Source organism: Anabrus simplex, chromosome 2 (assembly GCF_040414725.1).
Source record: "Anabrus simplex isolate iqAnaSimp1 chromosome 2, ASM4041472v1, whole genome shotgun sequence".
Classification (NCBI taxonomy): domain Eukaryota; kingdom Metazoa; phylum Arthropoda; class Insecta; order Orthoptera; family Tettigoniidae; genus Anabrus; species Anabrus simplex.
In genome coordinates, this window is record NC_090266.1 from 614,166,472 (window position 1) to 614,194,433 (window position 27,962).

The 27,962-nt window shown below is 41.2% G+C and overlaps 1 protein-coding gene across 4 annotated transcripts in view; it reads right to left on the minus strand.

Annotated features, from left to right (window-relative positions):
* The window catches only part of LOC136864264 (N-fatty-acyl-amino acid synthase/hydrolase PM20D1), a 372,268-nt gene that overhangs the window by 183,893 nt on the left and 160,413 nt on the right, over window positions 1-27,962 (minus strand). For 2 of the 4 annotated variants that reach the window (XM_067141018.2, XM_067141014.2), the window contains exons 1-2: window positions 1,987-2,189; window positions 1,439-1,766 (exon numbers count right to left, since the gene is read on the minus strand). In XM_067141018.2, coding sequence (XP_066997119.2) covers window positions 1,439-1,766; window positions 1,987-2,019 — 361 coding nt within the window. In that variant the 5' untranslated portion in view covers window positions 2,020-2,189. Of the gene's footprint in view, window positions 1-1,438; window positions 1,767-1,986; window positions 2,190-27,962 lie in introns of those variants that run through there. The other 2 variants (XM_067141017.2, XM_067141015.2) reach the window with 1 other exon arrangement.

Consider the following 27,962-nt stretch of genomic DNA (forward strand, 5'->3'; position numbering starts at 1 on the left):
TCATGCCTGCCTTATCAGCCATACGGTACTGCCTAATACTCCTACATCTACCACCTTCCTTTCCATCACATTTATTTTTAAATACAAAAAACACAGGTTTGTGATCATTAACATGGTCTATTTCTTCAGTTTCTCTATAGAGCTCATCTGGTTTTACCAGCACCACATCCAAAATACTCTTCCCTCTAGTTGGTTCCATCACTTTCTGATTCAGCTGTCCTTCCCAGATTAACATGTTTGCCATTTGTTGGTCATGCTTCCTGTTGTCCGCATTACCTTCCCAATTGACATTTGGTAAATTTATATCACCCGCTACAATCACATTCCTTTCCATATCATTTCCTACATAGCTAATTATCTTATCAAACAATTTCAAATCTGCATCTGTGCCACCCTTTCTAGGTCTGTACACTCTAAAAACATCAAGTTGCCTATTATGTTTAGAGATGGGCCTTACACCTAGAATTTCATGTTTGTCATATTTAACTTTTTCATAGCTTACAAATTCTTCTTTCACCAGAATTAATACTCCCTCTCCTTCTATTCCTGGCCTGTCTCTACCAAGAAACACTCCAGTTTGGTGAGAAAATTTCTGCATCCATTATATCATTCCTCGGCCATGATTCGACTCCTATCATAATATCTGGTAACTATATATCTATTACATTACTTAATTCTATTCCTTTCTTTACAATACTTCTACAGTTCAACATAACATTTTTATGTCATCCCTACTTGACTTCCAGATCCCTGTACCTTATCACCGCTCCCTAGTCCACCCCGTTTGCCTGAATGTACCTCTCTATAATACTTCTAAACAAACTACCTAACATATACGTACCACTGCAGTTTAAATGAAGGCTATCTGAGCGCAGATCCCTATCTCTTACCCACCCATTAGGAAATGGAGATAGTCAGCCACCCATCGTCACATCCAATGAATGCATATCCAAGTGCCTGGGCATACACATACTTTACAATATTGTGACAGTTTAACACACAAGACAGTTCTCCAAGTTTGGGAATATTCATGAACCACACAAGAGATTAGGTGTTAATTACAACTACAAGAGAATCATTTTTAAGAAGGGACATTTTATTCATTTTTATGATGACCTAGGAAGGAACTCCAAGACTAATATGAAGCATGCCTATTCGTCGAAATGGTCAACATCATGGCCTAAGTATCACAATCTTTTTTAACTCTGAATGTGACTGACAAACTGCAACAAACCTTAGCATATACCTCTATTGCTCTTTCCAAACCTGTAGCACGATACCATCACTCTTTGCACATAATTGGTGAGAAGAGGTGACGAACGGTAGGAAAAATTGTGTTGGAGTAAAATCTGCCACCAGTAATTCTGTTCAACATACAATAACGCTACTGAGCTATGTCATGCCATGCTGTTCACATCAGATAATCAATTATACTCACTTGTTTCCAAAAACTGATGGAACTGTAACAGGGCCTGCTTCTCCTGTTTGTCTACAGCATAAGAGACTGTCGGGATCTTGAGTGCCCCAGCAAGTCGTTCGGCTCGTTCCATCATGTTACTCCCATCCACCAAATCAGAGGCCTGATTCCTCAACAGATGGATAAATGCTTCATTCTGCTGCTTGGCAGCCAGGGCACGGAATATTGCCACAAAACCGAGGAAGGCTGCAGCTAACAGGGGGAAACCAATGATGGCCAGGAAAAGTTTCTGCCAGCATCTGTACCTCCAGCGACCTTTTCTCTTGCTTGATAACCCCATGGTTTTTACCTGTTACAGAAAAGAGCACACAACCACCTATGAGTGTAGCTATAGAACTGATATGTATCACTTTCAGACTGTCAAAGATTGCCATTAGCATTGTTTTTATGGCATGGAAAATATGACACACACAAAAATTAAAACTTTCATCTAATTCATTTATACTGTCACTCGGGAGATTACTAATTTATTATAAAAGCTCTTTAGGCTTTTCCATTTGTGAAATTACCAGTGATTCACCCCAGTGTGGCATTAGACTCATTAGTTGGATTGCCAAACCTTTAATATTTATTATTATTTTTATCTTATTATTCTTTTCTCATAAAGAATGGACTAAATAATGAAAATCACAAATGATGTCATGATAGATGTTGAGGAATCTCTCTAAAGGCCAAATAATGTTATCTTCCAGAACTCAAATCTGCAGGCAGATACCACATACTAAAATGAACTGTAACAACTGAATTGATAAACAACTGTTGAGTATTTTTTATCTTATCTTAAGTACACAGCTCTAGAGTACAAACTGCATTATGTAGGCACAACAAAGAAATATATCAGCAACATATCAACAAGTGATCTTTCTGATTTAGAATTAATGACATGAAGAAGTGGAAGTGTTTTAAGGCGCACAGAAATGGCTTCAATCATATTTCATTGTTATTGATGTCAAGTTGCAAACTAACAGAGCCAAAATTCAGGAGGTAATTAGTAGTTTATGAGAAGGATAGGGAACAGACATAATAACAAGTTTTGAACCTTTTGAAGTATAATAGTCTCTCTTTTCAGTTTGAATACGATTTCTTTTTCTTTCTCCTCCTTGCAGGCTCTCTATACCTTTTCAGCTTAGCGATGAAAGTGAACTCAAACTCTTAAATTTATTCCTTGCTGCAAATAATTTGTATATGGATAGAAAAAAACAGCACAAAATATTTGTAAATGCCATAATTAAAGTAATTTCTATCAGATAGAATTGATAACACTGGCAAAAATGTTATATCTGGTCTATATTTCTGTACAGTGTTGAGGGATGGACACTAAAAATGGCTACAATAAAGAATATTGAGGCCTTTAAAATGTGGACTTACTGCAGGGTGCTTAAAACACCATGTACAGCAAGAGTAACTTTTGGAGCAGTCCTGAAATGTATGACTAGAGATTGAGAATTGCTAATTACTGTTAAGAGGTAAAAGATAGTATGCCTAGGCGATATGAGTAGCTTAATATCAAAGGCAGAAATCTGACCCTGAAGTCAAAATTCAGATTAAAGTCGATTCTTATAGTATCTTTCACCCTCTTCTCAATGGTGGTATGTATTTATTTAAAAAAAACTGGATGAAAATATGGTTATTTCAGCAGTTTAGTTCGATGTTTATTTCAAAAGTGGACACCTGCATGGCAGGTTAGTTTCAAATACAGACAGCTCATGAACGAAGCAATGGTAGAGCAGCATTCCAGTCATGTGGTCGAGAAAACTGTCATGGCTGTTCCTTATTACTGGACAGTATACAATATCCTTGTATATCCTAAAATTTTTGTGTTCTTAATCAGAAAACATTATATTTTAATGCAAGTGTGAAAAATGGAGTGTAATCTCAAAAGAAGGAAAGGTAAGGATAGTTTGTAAGCTACTATACTCTTGTTTTTTGTTTGTTTCGTGGGATAGTAGATAGTGGGAGAAAAATGTGATATCATAAATGTATTAGGAGTCTATAATGAAACATCTAATAACTTTTCAAACAGGTCTTATGTTGAAAATTTTCTCAAATACATGTGAATGTAAGTCGTTATTGAAATCAAGACAGACAGGCACCCAAACTATTTTTATTGAGTTCCTTTCTAATATTTATCTTTTTATAAATAAGAAATAAATCATGAAATGACAGGAACTAAAAGAAAGAATGGTTTTTCACTTTGAAGGCTGAGTTATGTTTTCGTTTTCTTTGTTTAGATATGCTGCCAAAGGTCTCCCACAGTACCCAACATGTGACCACAGGGTTGGCTATCAGTGTAAATTACTTACAATGCATGACATCAGTAACTTCCATGAAGCCTTTTACTCCACACCTGACAAATCTATACAAGACGCTTTCATTCTAAAATACTGCCGCACCAAGGCACCCAATCCTAAAGGAAAAACAAAGGAAACGTTTAAAGGGAAATCCACGATCTTTGAGTACACTATTATGAACCAGGTTGGAAATCATATTACAGTTTGTCGGCATACATTTTTGAATGTATTAAGAATTACTAAGCACAGGGTCATAGGGGCCTTTAATAGGTTCAACAATGGTAAATCTCATGTTCCAGTCGAATCTACAGGAGGAAATCATTAAGAAGTAAAGTTTGGTCATAAGAGAGAATCAGTTACGAATTTCATCTGCAGTCTGAAAGCATGTGAATCACACAATTCCAAAGAAAGAAATTATCATGTTTATCTACTGTGCGAACTTAACATATGTAAATTACGGAGAATGTACAATGCAGACAAACCAGGGGATGAGAAGATCACACAGGGTATTTTAACATAGGTTTCTCTGCCCACACTGTAGATGAGTGTAGCACATGCATTGGACAGGAAAAAAAAAAAAAATTTCATGGATAAAGATGAGGCTGAGAAAGCTGGTTTAAAATTTAAATTGCAGCTACACAAGAAACAAGCACAGGCATTTTTCGACCATTTGCGTGAGAAGCCACCAGGATGTTTTCTTATGTCTTTCAATTGTCAGAAGAACCTTGTTCTTCCAAAGGTTAGTGACCATATTGCCTACTATTCTAGGCAGCAGACTCCTTGAATCATGATAACGTATCTATTAATTCATGAACAGAAAGTGAGACCAAAAAATCTTACAGTGAGTTCGCTTCAATTGTATTCAAAGAGATTAACACAGCCGATCTTTCAGGTTGTGACTCCATTCGTCGAGTTGTGCTAGACAAAATACAAACATAAACATTTTAACAATGTGTACAAAGTGGCTGGCAACATGTGCTTCCCAGAACAACTCAAGAATGGAACTAGTCTACCCTGTTACTGGCCGCTCCTTTCTGCCTTCAGGTAAGAATACTCTCTTTGGGTTGTTAGAAAGACATCTAAAGAAAATTAATACTATTACTAAGAAAGAGGAGTATCATGCAATTTTTCAACAGTATGGAACACTTAAGTTAATTGAAGGAGACACCATCTGACTGGAAATCGAAATGTGCATGAAGTCTGCAAGCCAGCTCCACTTCAAGATGTCCTCTTGCAGACGTATATTCTTACGGAAAACTAAGAACGGAAAGACGGTTGTCAGAGGACAGATGACATACAACATTGACAGAGGAAGGGAGAGACTGATTTGTAAAGGATACTGCACCCCTGAGGACATAAATCCCCCTCCTATTCATATCGGAGTACCAGAGAAAGCCAAAAAACTTCGGGATGTTGACAAGTAGCTTTTCAAAAATAATGAAAGGAAGTGGAGAAACATTCCAAATCTTGAGTGGTACAAAAACCTACTATAACAGAGTTCTCATACCCCAGATCCACACAATGAAGGCTGTGAATGTTTTCAGATGCAAGAGGAGTTGGGTGATGACTACCACATTTTAATGACGGTTTAAAAGAGTGTTATTTTTACAGTTTCAATGTTTTGAGTATTATACGTTGTAACGCTTATTTCACACAAGGAGTATCCTTATCTTCTAATGTCATGATTTCCATAATTTTAAATTGCTTTTTACTTTTGAATTCATACTTGTGGCTATAAATTTGTCAAAATAATTAGTTTCGTAATGCATTATTATTGTATTAAACATCTCATTGCACCATATTATATTACTAGCAAGATACCCATGCTTCATTATGGTTTTACACGGAAGTTTATAATTGAATACTTACTGTTTTATACATAATCCGCCAAAATTCGCGATCCGACTCGTTTTCTAATAGATTACGGCAAGTTTCCTCCCATTTTTCAATCTTTCTTTCCAGCAATCAAATTCATACTTCCCAGGCTAGGTCCACGTATTCCACATGGTCAGTTGGGTCCCTAATTCTTTGCCATCTTTTCCTATAAGCATTTTTAATAGGGATCAAATCCTTCAGGATATCCGTCGTCGTGTCGTCTTGGGTGCATTGGCGGTACTGAACCCGCGGCCGGACTGCATTCTTAGTCATTATCCGTCCAGAAACCGTTTCCAGCGCGGTCAACACATTTGACAATGGCCCAGAACATTATTATTATTATTATTATTATTATTATTATTATTATTATTATTATTATTATTATTATTATTATTATTATTATTATTATTATTATAGATGTTCAGGACCCCACAGCAAGATGCAAGACCGCTACTTGGCGGTAAATTACATCTCCTACCATTGTCATTGTTGACAATGTGACCAGCACCATTGTCGCGCGTAGGCAAGTGTGCGGGATTTCTGGCGATACGAATGACATAGTTCCGTGCATTATTGACCTTATTATAGAGGTGAACGATTTGACGGGCAATCTCATTCCTATCATTTATTTCAAATGTGTTTACATTTTTATTTATATGCCAGGAGAATCTACTATATTCTAAGAACGTTCTCCGAAGGAAAAGATGGCTGTTGAAAACGAACCCAGGCAAGATTAAAAATGATCGGTTTATAATCAGAATAAGTACATCGAAAATCTACAGCCTGTTTCCAGTCATTCGACAGGATCAGGAATGGAATGAATAAAGCCCCATCTAGCGGCGACAATAGAAATTGTGCCGGCTGCCGAAGCACTCCTCTGCGGCAATGATAGATGAATGACAAATGAAATGAAATATTGGACAGTGTTGCTAGAATGAATGATGACAGGGAAAACCGGAGTAAACGGAGAAGAACCTGTCCCGCCTCCGTTTTGTCCAGCACGAATGTCACATGGAGTGACCGGAATTTGAACCACGGAACCCAGCTGTGAGAGGCCGGCGCGCTGCCGCCTGAGCAACGGAGGCTCCTTAAAGGTACATTATGAACAGTAAAATCAATTGGTCTCACCTCCTTTTACACCCCACCGATGTTAAGTTTATTCACACGCCCCCCCCCAAAAAAAACATTAAAAGAAGGCATGTTTCTTTATGTTTAAAGGAGATTCCAAACACCAATGTTCACGTCTATTACCTTCAGTTTTGAGATAAAAGTATCCCCATAAAAATAATTCACTTTCTTTCACTTCCTTTCACACTCCTCCCCCCCCCCCCCCCCACAAGTGCATTTTCCGACAAAAAATACTTGTTTCTTTGATAGTAAAGAATCTTCTAAATACCAGTTATCACGATTCTAACTTCTTCAGTTTTTTATTTATGTGTCCTCATGAAAGGAATTCAACTCGTCCCGCTCCCAAGATCCTCCCCCCCCCCCAACGCGTTTTTCTTTGCTTTTAAAGCAGATACAAATACCAGTTTTCACGTCTGTAACAACTTTAGTTTTTATTAGATGTATGTATTCTCATTCAATTAAGTCAATTAATTTTTCAATTCTTTCACCCCCCTCCCCTTTCATTGGATTTTCCGAGAATACGTGTTTCTTTACAATAAAAGCAGATTCCAAATATCAAATTTCACGTCTATAACATCTTCATATTTGAGATATCAGTAGCCTAATTAAAAGAATTCAACAACATTTTCAGTCACTTTTATCCCCCCCCCCCTCCGCCCAAGTGGTATTTCCGAAAACTAACAATACACGTTTCTTTATTTTTAATAGAGATCAAATATGCAATTTTTCACTTTTTGTGATATACTGTAGAAATTCTCATTTTAAATTTTCATCCCCTTTTTAGTTCGCCTTAAGAGGAGTTTCCAAAAACAAATCACCTATGTTTCTTTACATTTACAGGAGATTCCAAATACCACTTTTTACGTCTGTAACATTTTACGTTTCTCAGATATTCTGTAGATACAGTCTTTAAAAAAAATCACCCCAATTTGTCACTCCGGTTTAACCGCCATTAATTGGATTTTCCAAAAGCAAAAAATACGTGTTTCTTTATTTTTAAAGGAGACCCCAAACTGCAATTTTCAGGTCTGTAATATCTTCAGTTTTGAGATATAAGTATCCTCTTTAAAGGCATTCGACCCCTTTTTCACCCCGTTTCACCCCTCCTATTGGGATTTTCCGAAAACTAAAAATACGTGTTTCTTTATTTTTAATGAAAATACCAATATTTACAGCTGTAAACTTTCAAAGTCTTGAGATATAGACGCATTCATTTTAAAAATTCACCCCCGTCTTCTACCTCCCATTAATTGGATTTTCCAAAAACAAAAACAAAAAAATTACGCGTTTCTTTATTTTTAAAAGAGATCAAAAGTACCAATTTTAAGGTCTGTAATATCTTCAGTTTCTGAGATATAAATACTGGTATCCTGATTAAAGGCATTCAACCCGGTTTTCACCCCTCCTATTGTGATTTTCTGAAAACAAAAAAATACGCGTTTCCTTATTTTTAACGAAGATTCTAAATACCAATTTTTACATCTGTAAACTTTTAAAGTTTTGAGATATAGATACACTCATTTTACCCTCGCCAAGATTACTTGGTTCAGGAACTGGAAAAAATCCAAAGAAAAGCAGCTCGATTTGTTCTGGGCGATTTCCGACAAAAGAGTAGTGTTACAAAAATGTTGCAAAGTTTAGGCTGGGAAGACGTGGGAGAAAGGAGGCAAGCTGCTCGACTAAATGGTATGTTACAAGTAACTAGTCTCATTTTTGTTCCGTATTGAAGATGACGTATATCACAATATTATAATAATATTTATGGAACCACCTATTCAATACAGTACAATCCACTATTTTATGTGGTTAAAATTTATACAACCGAGCTCGATAGCTGCAGTCTCTTAAGTGCGGCCAGTATCCAGTATTTGGGAGATAGTAGGTTCGAACCCCACTGTCGGCAGCCCTGAAAATGTTTTTCCGTGGTTTCCCATTTTCACACCAGGAAAATGCTGGGGCTGAACCTTAATTAAGGCCACGGCCGCTTCCTTCCCACTCCTAGCCCTTCCCTGTTCCGTCTCCATAAGACCTATCTGTGTCGGTGCGACGTAAAGCAAATAGCAAAAAAAAAAAAAAATTATACATAATACTTAAAGTATAATACTTACATAAAATAGTGGATTGTATTGTGTTGGATGGGTGGTTTTATAAATATTATAATATTGTGATATAAGCGGTATGTTCCGAGCTGTCAGTGGAGAGATGGCATGGCAGGACATCAGTGGTCGAATAAGTTTGAGAAGTGTCTTTAAAAGTAGGAAAGATCACAGTATGAACATAAAGTTGGAATTCAAGAGGACAAATTGGGGCAAATATTCGTTTATAGGAAGGGAGTTAGGGATTGGAATAACTTACTAAGGGAGATGTTCAATAAATTTCCAATTTCTTTGCAATTATTTAAGAAAAGGCTAGGAAAACAACAGATAGGGAATCTGCCACCTGGGCGAGTGCCCTAAATGCAGATCAGTAGTGATTGATTGATTGATTGATTGATTGATTGATTGATTGAAAATTTCAACCCCCTTTTCACCCCCTTAGCGATGGAATATCCAAAAATCCTCTATTAGCGCGCACCTACACCTTAATATGAACGTATCTCCAAAATTTCATTTCTTTATGTCCAGTAGTTTTGGCTCGGCGATGATGAGTCAGTCAGTCAGTCAGTCAGTCAGTCAGTCAGGATAAGCTATCTATATACAGGATGAAGCGTAATTCGCGCACTCGGGCGTCGCAGCGCGACTCCTCACATGCCAGCAATAAAAAAATGTCTCTTACAAAAATTCGTCATGCGAGTATATCCGGCAGAAAAACGACGTTGGAGAGTAGCAATCTGGCAACACTGTAACCACATGTATGGTAACTACCTCTGTCAACAGGAGTTAGTCGCACTGTATAGTTGGTGCAGTGGATAGAATTTTGGGTTACCATGCAGGAGGTCGTGTGGTCGATCCTGGGTTCAGGCGTATGTTTTTTCTTTCGTAAATGTAGTCCAGGTGGTATGGTATCTGGCATCTTAATCGTCAACAGCGATTGCAGTGGGTCCTCTAGAAACCATTTGCACTTACATACTACGATCCTAGAAATGGACGAACAATCGTTTTCATTGGTCAGCTTTGAAAGGCGCCCTTTCCACGTCGTGAGCGTGAATTTATTCGCACCACTTCATCTACCTGTTTGTTTCAGCTGTCTATTTCTTATTAGTCTAACCAGGTAATGTTGTTTCAGCGTTACAAAATGTTGTAAATGTAGGATACATGTCACCTCAGAAAAGGTGTCTTACTGTATTACCGTGGGTAATGTCAGATGGAAATTAGCAAATAAAAAATGCGCCTCAACCCAGGATCGAACCATCGACCTCCTGCATGCCAACCAAAAAAATCTACCCACTGCACCAACTGTACAGCACGACGAGAACGTGCTGACAGCGGTAGTTACCCTACATATGGTTACAGTGTTGCCAGATTGCTACCCTTCAACGTCCGTTTTCTACCGGATATACTCGCAAGACGAAATTTTTTACGAGACATTTTTTTAATGCTGACATGTGAGGAGTCGCGCTGCGACGCCCGAGTGCGCGAATTACGCTTCATCCTGTATATCTATATATATAAAGTAACTTGTCCTGACTGACTGACTGACTGACTGACTGACTGACTGACGGATTCATCATCGCCGAGCCAAAACTACTGGACATAAAGAAATGAAATTTTGGGGATACATTCATATTAAGGTGTAGGTGCGCGCTAATAGAGGATTTTTGGATATTCCATCGCTAAGGGGGTGAAAAGAGGGGTGACATTTTAAAATGAGTGTATCTATATCTCAAAACTTTAAAAGTTTAATGTAAAAATTGTTATTTAGGATCTTCTTTAAAAATAAGGAAACACGTATTTTTTTGTTTTCAGAACATCCCAATAGGAGGGGTGAAAAAGGGTGAAAAATTGGTTGAATGCCTTTAACAGGATACCTGTACTTATATCTCAGAAACTGAAGATATAACAGACCTGAAAATTGGTAATTTTGATCTCTTTTAAAAATAAAGGAACACGAATTTTTTTGTTTTAGGAAAATCCAAGTAATGGGATGGTGAAGGGGGGTTGAATTTTTAAAATGAGTGTATCTATATCTCAGAACTTTTAAAATTTATAGATGTAAAAATTGGTATTTACAATCTCCTTTAAAAATAAAGAAACACGTATTTTTTTCTTTTCGGAAAATCCTAATAGGAAGGGTGGAAAAAGGTCAAAAATTGGGCTGAATGCCTTTAATGAGGCTACTTATATTTCAAAACCTGATGATATTCATCATCATCATCATCTGTTTACCCTCCAGGTTCGGTTTTTCCCTCGGACTTAGCGAGGGATCCCACCTCTACCGCCTCAAGGGCAGTGTCCTGGAGTTTCAGACTCTTGGTCGGGGGATACAACTGGGGAGTATGACCAGTACCTCGCCCAGGCGGCCTCACCTGCTATGCTGAACAGGGGCCTTGTGGAGGGATGGGAAGATTGGAAGGGATAGGCAAGGAAGAGGGAAGGAAGCGGCCGTGGCCTTAAGTTAGGTACCATCCCGGCATTCGCCTGGAGGAGAAGTGGGAAACCACGGAAAAGCACTTCCAGGATGGCTGAGGTGGGAGTCGAACCCACCTCTACTCAGTTGACCTCCCGAGGCTGAGTGGACCCCGTTCCAGCCCTCGTACCACTTTTCAAATTTCGTGGCAGAGCCGGGAATCGAACCCGGGCCTCCGGGGGTGGCAGCTAATCACGCTAACCACTACACCACAGAGGCGGACACCTGATGATATTACTGACCTGAAAATTGGTGTTTGGGATCTCCTTTAAAAATAAAGGAACACGTATTTTTTGTTTTTGGAAAATCCAATTAATGGGGGGGGGGGTGAAAAGGGGGTGAATTTTTAAAATGAGTGTATCTATATCTCGAAACTTTTAAAGTTTATAGATGTAAAAATTGGTATACAGAATCTCCTTTAAAAATAAAGAAACATGTATTTTTTGTTTTCGGAAAATCCCAATAGGAAGGGTGGAAAAGGGTGAAAAATTGGTTGAATGCATTTAATTAAGCTACTTATATTTCAGAATCTGAAGATATTACAGACCTGAAAATTGGTATTTGGGATCAACTTTAAAAATAAAGAAACAGGTATTTTTTCGTTTTTGTGAAGTCCAAATAATGGGGGTGAAAAGGGGGGTGAATTTTTAAAATGAGTGTGTCTACATCTTAAAATTTTAAAAGTTTACAGATGTAAAAATTGGTATTTAGAATCTCCTTTAAAAGCAAAGAAACACGTATTTTTTCCTTTTCTGCAAATCCCAACAGGAGAGCTGTAAAAGGGTGAATAATGGGTTGAATGCCTTTAATGAGGATACATATATCTCAGAAACTGAAGATATTACAGAACTGAAAATTTGTATATGGGATCTCCTTTAAAAATAAGGAAACACGTATTTTTTGTTTTTGGAAAATCCAATTAATGGCGGTTAAACAGGAGTGACAAACTGGAGTGAATTTTTTGAAAGACTACATCTACAGAATATCTGAGACGTGTATGTTACAGACGTAAAAAGTGGGTATTTGGAATCTCCTGTAAATGTAAATAAACATAGGTGATTTGTTTTTGGAAACTCCACTTAAGGGGAACTAAAAAGGGGTGAAATTTTAAAATGAGAATTTCTACAATATACCTCAAAAAGCTTAACATGTTACAGAAGTGAAAAATGGTATTTTTATCTGTATTAAAAAGAAAGAAACGTATATTTTTAGTTTTCGGAAATACCACTTGGGTGGAAGGGGGGAACATAACTGAAAATGATGTTGAATTATTTTAATTAGGCTACTGATATCTCAAAAATGAAGATGTTACAGACGTGAAATTTGATATTTGGAATCTGCTCTAAAAGTAAAGAAACACGTATTCTCGGAAAATCCAATGAAGGGGGAGGGTTGAAAGAATTGAAAAATTAATTGACTTAATTGTATGAGAATATATACATCTAATTAAAACTAAAGTTGTTACAGACGTGAAAATTGGTATTTGTATCTGCTTTAAAAACAAAGATAAACGCGTTTGGTGGTGGGGGGGAACATCTTGGGGTGCGGGAGTGAAAAGGAGGTGAATTCCTTTCATGAGGATACATAAATCGAAAACTGAAGAAGTTAGAGCCGTGATAATTGGTATTTAGAAGATTCTTTACTATTAAAGGAACAAGTATTTTTTGCCGGAAAATTCACTTGGTGGGGGTGGGGTGGGGGGAGAATGTGAAAGAAGTGAAAAAATGAATTATTTTTATGGGGATACTTATATCTCTAAACTGAAGGTAATAGACGTGAACATTTGTGTTTGGACTCTCCTTTAAACATAAAGAAACACGCCTTCTTTTATTTTTTTTGGGGGGGGGGGTAACTAAACTTAATTGCGGTGGGGTGTAAAAGGAGGTGAGACCAATTGATTTTACTGTTCATAATGTACTTATAAAGAGCCTCCGTTGCTCAGGCGGCAGCGCGCCGGCCTCTCAGAGCTGGGTTGCGTGGTTCAAATCCCGGTCAATCCATGTGACATTCGTGCTGGACAAAACGGAGGCGGGAAAGGTTTTTCTCCGGATACTCCGGTTTACCCTGTCATCATTCATTCTAGCAACACTGTCCAATATTTCATTTCATTTGTCATTCATCGATCATTGCCGCAGAGGAGTGCTTCGGCAGCCGGCACAATTTCTATTGTCGCCGCTAGATGGGGCTTTATTCATTCAATTCCTGACCCTGTCGAATGACTGGAAACAGGCTGTAGATTTTCGAAGTACTTATTCGGATCATAGACCGATCATTTTTAATCTTTCCTGTCTTCGATTTCAACAGCCATCTTTTCCTTCGGAGAACGTTCTTATATTGCAGTAGACACTCCTGGCATATAAATAAAAATGTAAACACATTTGAAATAAACGATAGCAATGAGACTGACCGTCAAATTGTTCACCTCTATAATAAGGTCAATAATGCACGGAATTATGTCATTCGTATCGCCAGAAATCGCGCACACTTGCCTACGCGCGACAATAGTGCTGGTCACATTGTCAACAATGACAATGGCATCAGATGTAATTTACCGCCAAGTAGCGGTCTTGCATCTTGCTGTGGGGTCCAGAACATATAATAATAATAATAATAATAATAATAATAATAATAATAATAATAATAATAATAATAATAATAATAATAATAATAATAATAATAATAATAATAATGTTCTGGACCGTCGTCAAATTGTGCGGACCACGCTGGAAACGGACCCTGGCCTGGCAATGACTACGACAGTCCGGCCGCGGGTTCAGTACCGCCAAGGCACCCAAGACGACACCACGCCGGGTTTCCCTCAAGATTTGATCCATACTAAAAATGCTTATAGGAAAAGATGGCAAAGATTTAGGGACCCAACTGAAAGCATGGAATACCTGGACCTAGCCCGGGAAGTACGAAATCGATTGCTGGAAAGAAAGATTGAAAAATGTGAGGAACTTTGTCGTAATCTCTCAGAAAACGAGTCAGATCGCGAATTTCGGAGGATTATATATAAAACGTTAAGCATTCAATTATAAATTTCAGTATAATACCGTAGCGAAGCACGGGTATCTTGCTGGTTTTATATATATATAGATAAATATATACACTAGCGTCCAATTGTTACGCATATGCTACGAGTAAGCAGGGCAACAGGAAACAGACCGCAAATTGCACGACATATGCACCTACCAACCTTACGTGTTCGCCCTGTATAGGAAAGGAGTGTTCCCTGTTTTGACTAGCGGCGTAACCGCAAGTTAAACACAGCCAGTGCCTGCGCCCCATATTTCCTCAGCCATGTTTGCCCTGTTATAGTGTGCGGAGTGTGGCCTCATGGTGAACGTGACAACATAATGGCACAACAACGCCATTTGGGCCCTGTTTTGCAGGGTAGAATACTCGGCCGCCTGGAAGCATGCCAGACACAGACCGAAGTCGCCGTGTCCTTGATTGTGCCACAAAGTGTCATTTCCAGGTTTTGGAGATGATTTCGAGACACAGGAGGTGTTAGTCGTAGGCCAATACAGGTCGACCAAGGGTAACCACCCCACAGCAGGACCGATATCTGACCTTAACAGCCCGAGAAAATCGTAGTGCACTTGCAAGACAATTGTCGGTGGAGCTTGCAGCCGTCTCAGGGGTTGCTGTTTCCTTGCAAACTATGTACTGTAGGCTCAGAACAGCAAGGCTGTTTGCCCGATGTCCAGCGGTGTGTGTCCCGCTCACTCCAGCACAGAGACGGACCCGTTTACTGTGGAGCAGTCAACATCGAAACTGGACCATGAATGAATGGAGGCATATGCTCTTCACAGTTGAATTCCGCTTCAGTTTGCGGAATGATTCCCATCACACATTAATATGGAGAGAACCGGGTAGCCGATACAACCACAGGAACATCGTGGAACGGGACCAGCTTGGCGGCGGCGGCGGTGGTGGTGGTGGTGGTGGTGGTGGTGGTGGTGGTGGCGGCGGCGGCGGCGTCATGGTGTGGAGCGGCATCATGTTGAATGGCCGTACGGACCTGCACATCTTCATGGGTGGTCCGAGGAACACTTTCAACACTTGGAGATACAAGGATGAGGTAGTGAGACCACATGTTCGACTCTTCAGAGGTGCGGTTGGTCCAGACTTCCTCTTAATGGACGATAATGCCCGACCGCACCACGCTGCTCTGGTGGATGAATTTCTGTCTGGGAAAGACATTCATCGCATGGACTGACCAGCGAGGTCTGCAGATCTGAATCCTATGGAACATGCCTGGGATGCATTGGGGAGGCGAATTGCATCCCGTCAGCCTCCACCAAGGACCCTCCAAGACCTTTACATTGCCCTTTCGGAGGAATGGGATCGACTGCCACAAGAGCTCTTGGACGATCTGATAAAGAGCATGCCACGTCACTGCGAAGCATGTGTGGCTGTTAGGTGTAACCATACACCCTATTAACAGCATATTTGTCCGCCTCCATGGCTAAATGGTTAGCGTGCTGGCCTTTGGTCACAGGGGTCCCGGGTTCGATTCCCGGCAGGGTCGGGAATTTTAACCTTCATTGGTTAATTTCGCTGGCACGGGGGCTGGGTGTATGTATCGTCTTCATCATCATGTCATCCTCATCAAACGCGCAGGTCGCCTATGGGAGGGAAATCAAAATACCTGCATCTGGCGAGCCGAACTTGTCCTCGGACAATCCCGGCACTAAAAGCCATACACCATTTCATTACAGCATATTTTGTTGTGGTCATAAAATAAAAAATGTTTTATGATGCTTTAAGGTAAATTAATGTTAAAAAATTCATGCAGATTTACGAAGAACACATATTAAAACTAAATAGTGCTGCTGGATGAAAATTTTGAATACTACAAATGATCTATTTTGATATTAACCTACTCATATCTTGCAGATTTCAAAATATTATCTTCTACAGCTGTTTATAGAAGGGAAGATAAAAGGTTAAAGTGGAAGAGGGTAAAGAAGAATACCATGGCAATTTTCTTTTATAATAGTAGTTTAATGTCGCATTAACACATTGAGATTTCTCCTTTTCTCTTTTTACAATCTGCTTTATGTCACACTGATACAGATAGTTCTTATGGCAATGATGGGACAGGAAAGGCTTAGGAGTGGGAAGGAAGCAGCCATGGCCTTAATTAAGGTACAAGCCCAGAACTTGCCTGGTGTGAAAATGGGAAACCAGGGAAAACCATTTTCGGAGCTACCAACAGTGGAGTTCGAACCCACTGTCTCCCGCATGCAAGCTCACAGCGGTATGCCTATACTCACTCAGTTACATCAAAGGTTTACAGTAATGCAAGGATGGAAAAAGGCTAGGATTGGGGAGGTAGTGGCCGTGGCCTCTATCGTGGTACAGAACATAAAGCAATGAAGAGGGCTCCTCAATCTTGACAGTCTGCTACACACAGCAGCCAATCAGAGAAATGCAACACACGGTCATCAACATCCATGATACCGCACCCTCCTTCTAACATATATTTATAATGAAGGTAAGTTTTTCTGTTCAGAACACGATGGGAATGTATGCTGACTATTCAAATCTTTACTGTAAAATAACAACAGACTATATATGTTTAAAGAAAAAGAGGGGCTGATGACCTTCGATGTTAGGCCCCTTTAAACAACAAGCATCAACATTTAAAAAATTGATGCTCTTCGTAGAGGGCACAGCACAATGCATTTTCATGATCCTCTGTAACAGGTTTCATTAACATGTTTTATCTTGTTTAGGAGGGGAGGTCATGCGTCAGTTAGAGATGTAAAAGATGATGGGAATGTATTCTGACTATTCAAATCTTTACTGCAAGATAACAACAGACTATATATGTTCTAAACACAAACAACAAATTGTTGCTCTTGGTAGAGGGCAAAGCTCAATGCATTTTTCCGATCCTCTGTAACAGGACTGAACCTGTACAGATTAACAACATGTTTTACCTTGTTCAGGAGGGGCCCCCTCCAAGATGGTGTCAGAGGGTCCTTTCACCCCTCCAAGATAGTGTCGGGAAGGGACATGTCGAGAAGGGCAGCTAGCCTTAAAACTAAAGTCCTTAGGTCCCCTCTAAGATGGTCACGGGAAGGGGTATGTCAAGAAGGGCAGCTATAAATCTCTGAGGGTAGGCCCCTCTAAGATGGTTTTGGGAAGGGGCATGACGAGAAGAGCAGCTAGCCTTAAAACTAGGGTCGTTAGACCCTCGGGAAGGGACATGTCGAGAAGGGCAGCTAGCCTTAAAACTAGAGACCTCTAAAGTTAGGCCCCACCAAGATAGTCGAGAAGGGCAGCTTGCTATAAAACTAGAGACCTCTGAGGTTAGGCCCCTCCAAAATAGTGTCGGGAATTCCGCACCTCACAAAAGCACGTGGCTAAGTCCCGTTAAGATGACAACAGCGAGGTTAGGGATCATTCAGAATTCCGAGCACGTGTCTAAGTCCCGTCAAGATGACAGCAGTGAGGAAGGTTAAGATCTGTCAAGAGGCAGCAGTGAAGTTAGCCACGTTCACTTGTTCAAAATTCCGCGCCGACCTGTCAAGATAACATCAGTGAGGTTAGCCATGCAGACTTTTTCAAAATCCGCGCCAAAACAAGTGCACGAGGTTAGGACCTATCAAGATGACGGCTGTCAGGTTAGCTACGTTCACTTGTTCAAATTCCACGTTCCCACGTGGCCAATAAGGTAAGGTTAGGACCCGTCAAGATGGCAGCTGTCAACTTTAACAGCTGTCACTTATTCAAATTTCGCGCCCACGTGGTTAAGATGGTAGCAGTGAGGTTAGACACGTTCACTTGTTCACAAAAAGTAAAGGTTAGAACCTGTCAAAATGGCAGCAGTGAAGTTAGCCGCGCCCACGTGCTCAAAAAGTAAGGTTAGGGTCTGTCACGATGACTGTCATCTTGCAGCTGTCAGGAGCACGTGGCCTTGTTAGGACCCGTCAAGATGACAGCTGTCACTTATTCAAATTCTGCGCCCACGTGGTTAAGATGGCAGCAGTGAGGTTAGCCACGTCCACATGTTCACAAAAAGTAAAGGTCGGGTCAATGACCTTGGCCGGGGTCAATGACCTCGGGTGCTGACTCAGCACAAAAAATGCTGACGAGGTGGATTAGAACCCGCCCAACCCTACTACTACTACGGTACTGAAGACTTTCTGCTACACGTACTCAATGTTCTGTATTTATATTTATCATTACAATTATTGCTAATATTCCTTTTTCTATTACTTATTACTATTCTTCATACAACTATTATTTATTCTTATCCAACATAATACTTTATCTCGTCTTATTATTATTTTCATTCTTATTAACTTATTACTATTATTATTTCACCTTTTGTATTATCTTGTATTCTGTAGCGTTGAAAGTGTCGCAGTTCTCGGCGCGAGACTGTCTTTAATTTTTATGTGCCCACTGCAGCCAGTGCAACATGGACTCACACGGAAGCAATAGCACGATTATTATTTGTTGTATACTTCTGTATGTCTCAATCATTTACTGTGTTATAACTCTGTATTTGAAATTATTTGCCAATAAACGGGTTAGTGGGGGTCGACTATGGCGGGTGTACTGAGGGCGCTCCCTGGGGTCCGTCTTGCGTGTTCGCGGTCACCTCTACGCTACATCATCACCTACCCTCTCCCTCTCAGTATGTACAGGACATACTATTACCAACGTCATATAAATATACAAGTCTTTACTCAAATCACCGGCCAAAGAGCTACATGTTTAGCTGGTGGCCCACTTGCCCCTTGCGGGGCAGGAGTGAAATAAGTTATTGAAGGAGCAGTAGAAGAAGAAGAAGAAGAAGAAGGCCTCCACGGTTTGCACTAGCCATGCGTCTTGGTAGGTGTGCCATTTACCAACTGATAAGCCCAACTTAGCACACTGGGGCGAAACGCTGGCAACCAGAAATGAATTACGTGCAAAATTTATGTCAAATAACGGACCAACTATACTAGTATTATAAATTTACTCATTCAGGACAAATATTTCAGATTCCGTATGGGAATGAACATCTATGTCACTCCGTGCCTTGCCGGACTGTGTGCCTCGGACGGTTGAGGGGCTGGCCTTTTGACCCCAACCTGACAGGTTCGATCCTGGCTCAGTCCGGTGGTATTTGAAGTTGCTCAAAACGTCAGCCTTGTGTCAGTTGATTTAATGGCACATAAAAGAACACCTGCGGGACTAAATTCCGTCACCTCAGCATCTCCGAAAGCCATAAAAGTAGTTAGTGTGACATAAAGCCAATATTATTATTATTATTATTATTATTATTATTATTATTATTATTCTGTGCATTACAGTGGTATGGAAAACAACCAGAAAGGTGTATATAGAATATTCAATTTCCAGAGAGCTCCAGGGATTTCTCCTTGTCCGACATATCTGGAAAGGTTAGCCACTATTTATTTTAGTCCAGTCCTGCCAATGACTAAGGCAGTTTGGTTCTGTAAGTGACAGCACTAGGGAGAGAATGCTGTTTAGCACACACACACAGAGAGAGAGAGAGAGCACTAACTAGAGTGACTGTGTGCCTGTGTAACTGTATAGCCATTGGTGTTAGTTTATATATCTTAGAGTAAAAGCTACCAGTCATGTATTTATTTACCAGCTATCCAACTCCACGTTTCAGCTGGTGTCAGCGAATCATCATCTTCTTCTTCTTAGGATTTTCTTGGGCGCTGCTAAAAAGCCATTACCCAGTCGCAACACTTATTTTGTCACAAATCTTCAAGAGAAACAGACTTAGTTTTACTTATGATGGATAGAGTTGTTCAACACTTGTAGAAACACTAGGGTTACAGGTCGAGAACGTGACGTCTTCATAGGTTACAGCAAAGAGATTGGGTTACAGTTATGTGGAGGAGGATGCGAGTTAAGGAGCCCATAAGACTCACTAGTCAAGTGTGGAAAAAACGTTTTATATGTAGGGCGAAATGGAAACATTGAAAGAATATGTGATTAATGTCGGCCATACTATTATTACATGAAGACATGGGTGAATCCACTAACTTTAATTTGAATTTATAAGCCGGAGTCAGAGCGTGATTAAAGCGTAATCTGATAATTGTTATAATATGGTCTGCGTTAATATTTTGTTGTTGAAAACCATGGGTGACTAGCAAAACCTGGTTGCAGCTGATAGTAATATTTTCCTTTGAATTTCGCCGATTGTGTCCAGTTGTGCTGCTATTTTTGTTGAATAGCAAGTTTAATAATCAGCGTGAAATCTGTGTAGGGAAGGGCTATGGAAGCATTGATTCCGGTTCCGGATGCAGCTTGTTTTGCCATTTTATCAGCCTGATCATTATCTGCGTTGTTCGAATGACCTTTTATCCATGTTAAAGTTATATCAGCACCATTTTCATCGAGTTCAAATAAAAGGCGTCGAATATTGCAGATGTACCAATTTGTATAGGACTTATGTGGCATTAAACTTTGAAGCACACTTAAGGAATCTGTAAAAATTATCGCTTTGGAGACGTGGTTCTTTTATGTGTATCAAAGCTTGTCGTATAGCGAAAGCCTCAGCAGTAAATACTGAGGCATAGCTTGGAAGTGTGTATTGCTCACAGACGTGTAACTGCGGAATGTAATATGCGGCCCCCGTGCCTACATTTTTTTGGATCCATCTGTATATATTATGGGAGTAGGATTGAGATCATATATCGCCATTTTAAGTGTTAGTTTAGGTATTTCAGAAAGTTGCATTGTGCTGTTATTAAAGGAAATGGGCTGAGACACTACAATATTTGGTTTGTAGTGCATAATATTGTATGGAAGCGAAATATTTTGTTGAATGCTAGTATGATATTGTCGCGTCAAGTTGAAAGCGTCTAACAAAGCAGGAGTTCGTGATTGCTGTTGAGAACGTTGCCGATATTTCTCCAGTAATTGTAGTTTGGGTAGGATAAGATGTCGAGCTAGCGCCATTCGGGGCAATAAAAATTTCGAAGCTAAATACAAACGGCGATAGTGGAGAGGCATGTCACATGTTTCAACAAGTAACGCATTTGTCGGGGTAGAGGGTAAAGCGCCTATACATAATCGGAGTGCTCGATATTGAATTACGTTGAGCTTGTGAATAAGAGTGGAGGAAGCAATATCAAAATAAAAGGATCCATAATCTAAAAGCGAGCGTATTATATGCCGATAAAGTAATAAAGCCGTTACGGGATCAGCACCCCAGTTTCGTCGAATTGTTAATTTCAATATATTGGTAAATTTTTGAGTCTTTTTCGAAAGGTATTCAAAATGGGGTTTCCAGGACGGTGTCAGAGAATGATTGGTAGTGTACTTCGTAGTTGGTAGAATTTTCTACTGAGTAGAAAAATGGATAACGAACAGTTCCAGGCTCTTCTCAAGAAGTACACAGAACTTACAGCTAAACAGGACCAACGATTTAGTGAGCTTAAATCTAGTCAAACACGACTTGAAAGTAAACCCACACCTAGTCAGGAACTACTAATTAAAGAACTCAAAAATGAACATAAGTGTGAATTAAAATTCAGTCAGGAAGAAATTAAGCACAAACTACTATAAAATCAGAATTAAGTGAAGAGAAAGATGGTCAACTGAAGTTAGAAGAGGAAGTGCACTCTCTCGAGACAAAATTAAAGAGTGACATTATGCAATACGTCGACAAACTGGTCGAAAAAAGCCATTTAAAGCAATGCACCCAGGCTGTTGAATCCATAGCTCGATACCTGAGCACTGCATGGAAGAGTGGTGGCACAGAGACTCGTACTAAGCCCACCCGCAGCGATAGTGGCTCCTGCGTTACGAAGACAAAACCCCTGCGCTATGAAATGACCACTTCCTGGAGGGCATTCTGGACCCAGTTCGAGACCGTGTGCAGGCACAACAATTGGACGTAAGAGGAGAGGGCTGTACACCTGATTGCCGGGCTACTTGGACAAACAGCAGAGGCATTACACAGCCTCCAACCAGGTACCACCCATGGAAAGATTGTGGGAGCGCTCGACGGTCGTTATGGTGACCACCAGCCACCTACCGAGTCCAGCAAAGGAACAGGACCTAGTATGCCAGCAAGACGTTATACGAATTTGCCGCCCAGGTAGAGCAGCTAGCCCACAAGGTTCTGGATAGGCTGCTTCAATATCATCCACCGCGAGGCAGCCTATATTTTCATCGCCGGGCTCAGCGATGCTGAGGTTCGTCAAAAGCTGATGCTTATCACGAAGCATAACCTCATGGGGGGGGACCTGATTATAGCCCTGAGGATGGAAACAGTGAAGGAAACTGCGGCACCGTTACCGAAAATAAGAGCCGCGAAGAGCGAGGACACACCGAAGGCTCACCCAGTAACAGGAGATTATTTTTTTGCTATTGGCTTTACATCGCACCGACACAGATAGGTCTTACAGCGGCGATAGGACAGGAAGGGGCTAGGACTGGGAAGGAAGCGGCCGTGGCATTAATTAAGGTACAGCCCCAGCATTTGCCTGGTGTGTAAATGGGAAACCACGGAAAACCATCTTCAGGGCTGCCGACAGTGGGGCTCGAACCCACTATCTCCCGAATACTGGATAATGGCCACACTTAAGCGACTGCAGCTATCGAGCTCGGTAGTAACAGGAGAGAAACGCACGCCACCAAAGAGGGCCCCATGACATCACCTACTGGAAATGCTGTGAGTGAGACCACTTACAGTGGAACTGTAATATGAGGGGTGGCCTCCGATCAGGGAAACGAGTAAGGGTCAAGGATATTGACTTTTCTGCGCCATCGCTATCAGCCCCTCACGTCATGTTAAATGCGGTCATCGAGAGGAGCAATGACAGCTTGATCGCCGATGGGTGGCTCAGAGAGAGTCCTTGCCGTATCATGATAGACACACGCATGACATTAACCATTGCCAGGACAGACATCGCCGAGGGACATCTGGAGGAGAATCCCAACCGCTCCCAGTTGCAGCGAACATCTTCGGGAGGCACCATTCCTGTCCTGAACGACACACTACTACACCTGATGCTGAGACAATGACGCCTACAAGTCTGGGCTTTCGATGCTGCCATCACTGATGAGGTCATCTTGGGACTAGACGCACTAGGGCTATACGAGGCAACTGTCGACATGGGACGACGTGCGCTTTGGCTCGAAAGGCAAGAAATGATGCTCCGATACCCACGAATGCAGCACCGAGTAACAAGACTGATGCTTCCCAGCGAAGACGGAATACCCACCAAGAGCAAGGTGATGGTGATGGCACGGCTGGAGGGACCCACCCAAGCAGACAACGTGCTTGTGAAACCCGGATCAACGACCTCTGAACAAGGACTCTATCCGGCCAGGACGCTCGTACTGTCACTAAGCTGCGTGCCAGTACGAATACTTAATTCGACGTCACAGGATCAAAAGATACCCGGCGGAACAGAGCTTGAGACTTGTGAACCTGTATATGCATCATGCCAGTGGGCAACAAACACATACAGGACCCGGAAGCAGATGAAGTCCGGACAAGCTCCACAGGATTATCTCCGACGCCCAGAAACATCTGGAGGAAAGGAAAGCTCAGTGAGCTTAAGGAACTAATCTACGAATTCCGGGACTTTGTCACTGCTACAGGAGGCGACTACAGAGGATGGTCAGGGTGTACCAACGCATCAACATCAGTTATGCCAACTCAATCTGGCAACAACGCCGCAGGGTACCTCTGGCAAATAAGGCAGACATCCACTGGATGATGGACGACACGAGTCAGCAGGGATTCATCGAGAAGTCGAATAACCCGTGGTAATTACCAGTGGTCCTGGTGAAGAAGAAGAAGAAGAAGAAAGGTGAGCTCCATTTCTGTGTCGATTACCGCAACTTAAATGACGTCACGAAGAAGGACGTTGTAACCGTAAACAAGTATGATCTCCCGATTTTAGGACTGTTAATAAAGATTTTAGAACATAAGGGTTATAGAAGTAATTTTTAGTTAGGGAATATTGTGCAAGATGGGAAACAGTGGCTCTAACGGTAAAGTCGGTTGAAACTGTTGCAACAAGTGGCTTGAAAACACGAAGTACAGTAGGGAAGTATAGGCTGAAGATTGTAATTAATCAATATGGACGAACACGAGAGAGCGTTAATTTTCGTATTGGCCGCTTGGTAACCTATCCAGAAGCTCCGATTTTGAAATGTTGTATTGACTGAGAGACGCTTGAAGATGTGTCAGGGGGAGCGTCGCTATCAGTGAACTTTTGAAGATGCTACAGCCACGTGGAGCAAGACAACATATGCATGTGTGCACGTACGATGGTAACTCTTACGAGTTCATTATGATGTCTTTACAAGGGCATTTTCGGTGTTCATTTTGTGGAAGGCACTACAAGGTGTTCATTTGCTCATTCATTCTCTTGAAGAATGTACAGTACGTGGTGTTTTATATGTAATCTGGAGATAATATGTTATTTCGCACAGAACTGATTATTGCTAGATGAAACAGTAGGCTAAGTGCCCATTGCTGGGTGATTGTCTCATTGATTTGACATGGCATTCGTCATTCATTGATTCTACATTGTGAAGTTGTTTGGATACATTCATATAGTAGAGTGAGGTGATCAGGATTCTTTTTTGTACCTAGTGTAGGTATGATACGTGGTAACTTTATTCAATGGTGATGTTGTTATTTTGTTCATCAAAAGGAGGTTAAGAAGGGACAGCAATCTCATCCATACGAAATCATCACTTTGAAGCCTGGCCTTCAAAACTATCTACATACATCTGTGAACCAAGGAAGCAATTCATGTACCATATATTAATGCCTGGGAGCGAAGTGAGGGGCCGGACCAACCTGTGGAAGTAGTTGTTGGAAGGCGTCAGTCTGCAGAGGAAATGTTTAGGGATGGCCTTCGCAAAGAAGGGGGCATTCAAGTGTAAGGAAGGTCGTCGCACCTATTCTTACTAGATAAAGTGCAATTCCAGCAGTATCAGGCAGTGCCTATTGAACTATTTACCTTGAGATATGTTATAAGCGTAAATATGTTTATCAGAACTGAGTGTAATTAAATTGTGGGTACATTGTACATTTTTAGTTTATCGATTTTGGATTTATGAGTTTGTTTAAGCGGCAAGACGAGTTGGTATCATCGGATGATGATTGTTGATATGATTTTGTTCTTTTTTGTTTCGTTTCGGGAGTAACTTCATACAGTTAAACTTATGGTAAATCTTCATATTGGTGGAGTGAAAACCTGACATACTACCCAGATTCAATTTTAGGGTAAATAGTAATAAATCAAGTTCGAAGCCTCGTTAGCTTTATGACCGTCGCCTTGGGGGGGAAGAGTTCGTTCATGCTCAACTGAGTTATTTATTTCTGCACGAAGTTTACAGATGATGCCCATTTTCATTACCCACTTCGTTATTCATTTTGTTAACTTATATTTTATTCAAGTTACGACGCTGTCTGGAGCCCAGTGGTTTTCAACCTTGGATGACAAGTCTGGGTACAGGCAAGTGGCATTCCATCCAGAAGACACGGAGAAGATTGTATTCTCTATCTGCCGAGGGCTGTACCAGTCCACTGTGATACCTTTCGACCTTTGTAACATGCCAGTGATCTTCAAGCAATTGATGGGAATCTGTACTGAGAGACTAACTCATGATGCCCACCTCGTGTATCTGGACGACATCATAACATGGGGGTGCACATTCATGGAACACATCGAATACCTCCAGAGAATGTTCAAGAGACTCCAGAGGGGCTTACGTAAAGGTGAATCCTGGAAAATGCCAGCTGTTCCAGAATGGTGTGCACTACCCGGATAACATCATGTCATCGGAAGGAGTGGCCACGAGTCCTGAGAGGTTAGAAGCCATCAGGGACTGGCCAATGCTCAAGGACAAGTGGAAACTCAGTAGCTTCCTCGGCCTTTGCACCTACTAATGAAGGTCCTGCAGAATTTGCCTTGTGTGGTCGTCCTTCAGTTGCTCCCACCTGAGTGTGGCTCGATCCCAGCCTTGAGTGGCAGTGGCCCTCACAGCCTGGACATCCACACTGCCTGCCTGCCTGCCTGCCTCTCCACTTTCTGGCAGTTTGCACAGTTCTCAGGACACACCCTTCTGAACAGAACATTGGCGTTGCAGAGTCTCCCTTTATGGAGTTTTGCAGTGAAGTTGTACTCTTGTGGTACTTGTGGAAATACTATGCTGATATCTCGAAACCATTTACGCTAACTGATGGCAGGCCATTCCAATGGTCGTCAGAGCCAGAGGCTGCCTTTCGTACCCTTGAAAGAGCCCATGTGTACTGCACCCATCCTTTGATACCCACAGTCTGGGGAGAAGTTCATTGTGGACACAGACGCCAGCGACATGGGAGTTGGTGGTGTGCTGTCGCAGGTACAGGGCAACGAAGAGAAGCTGATCGCCACCTACAGTAAACACTGTCTAAAGCCGAGTGGAATTACTGCGTGACGTGTCGGGAACTGCTGGCCATCATGAAAACCTGGGAGTATTTCCACAAGTACCATAAGAGTACAATTTCACTGCAAAACTCCATAAAGGGAGACACTGCAACGCCAATGTTCTGTCCAGAAGGGTGTGTCCTGAGAACTGTGCACACTGCCAGAAGGTGGAGAGGCAGGCAGGCACTGTGGATGTCCAGGCTGTGAGGGCCACTGCCACTGAAGGCTGGGATAGAGCCACACTCAGGTGGGAGCAACTGAAGGACAACAACATAAGGCAAATTCTGCAGGAGGTTGGGTCGGGATAGCGATTGGAACGGAAGGACATAACCGAGCACAGCCCAATCTACAAGGTTTACTGGCCTAGTGGACATATATGAAAGTCAACGATGGTGTGCTAACCGCATGTAGGAGTCAACCAACGGCAAGAAGCAGACTGCCCAGATGGTAATCTCTAGGAGTATGAGAAAAGAAGTGGTAACCGAGTTGCATGTGGACACCAATGCTGGACACCTGGGAGTGAACCAGACTTCAGAACACCGTAGGTAATCAGTTTCATATTAATCCGTATTGAAGAGCAATATAATGTAAAACAAAAGCTATTCGTTGTGCCCTTAAAAAGTTGTATATATATATATATATATATATATATTTGTTGAAACTAGTTTTGATCGTACTAGAGACCATCATCAGTCAAATCAATAAAAGTTAAGACAAGACATGAAGTATATATCGAACTAGCAAGATACCCGTGCTTCGCTACGGTATTATAATGAAATTTATAATTGAATGCTGAACGTTTTATACTATAATTCACCGAAATTCACGATCTAACTGGTTTTCTGAGAGAAAACACCAAAATTCGTGATCTGACTCGTTTTCTGAGAGATTAAGGCAACGTTCCTCCCATTTTCAATCTTTCTTTCCAGCAATCGATTTCATACTTCCCGGGCTAGGTCCAGGTATTCCACCCAGCCAGTAGGTCCCTAAATCTTTGCCACCTTTTCCTATAAGCATTTTAATATGGATCAAATCCTTAAGAAGATCCGGCGTGGTGTCGTCTTGGGGGCCTTGGCGGTATTGAACCCGCGGCCGAACTGCAATCGTAGTCATTACCCGGCCAGGACCCGTTTCCAGCGCGGTCCGCACATTTTGACGACGGTCCAGAACATTATTATTATTATTATTATT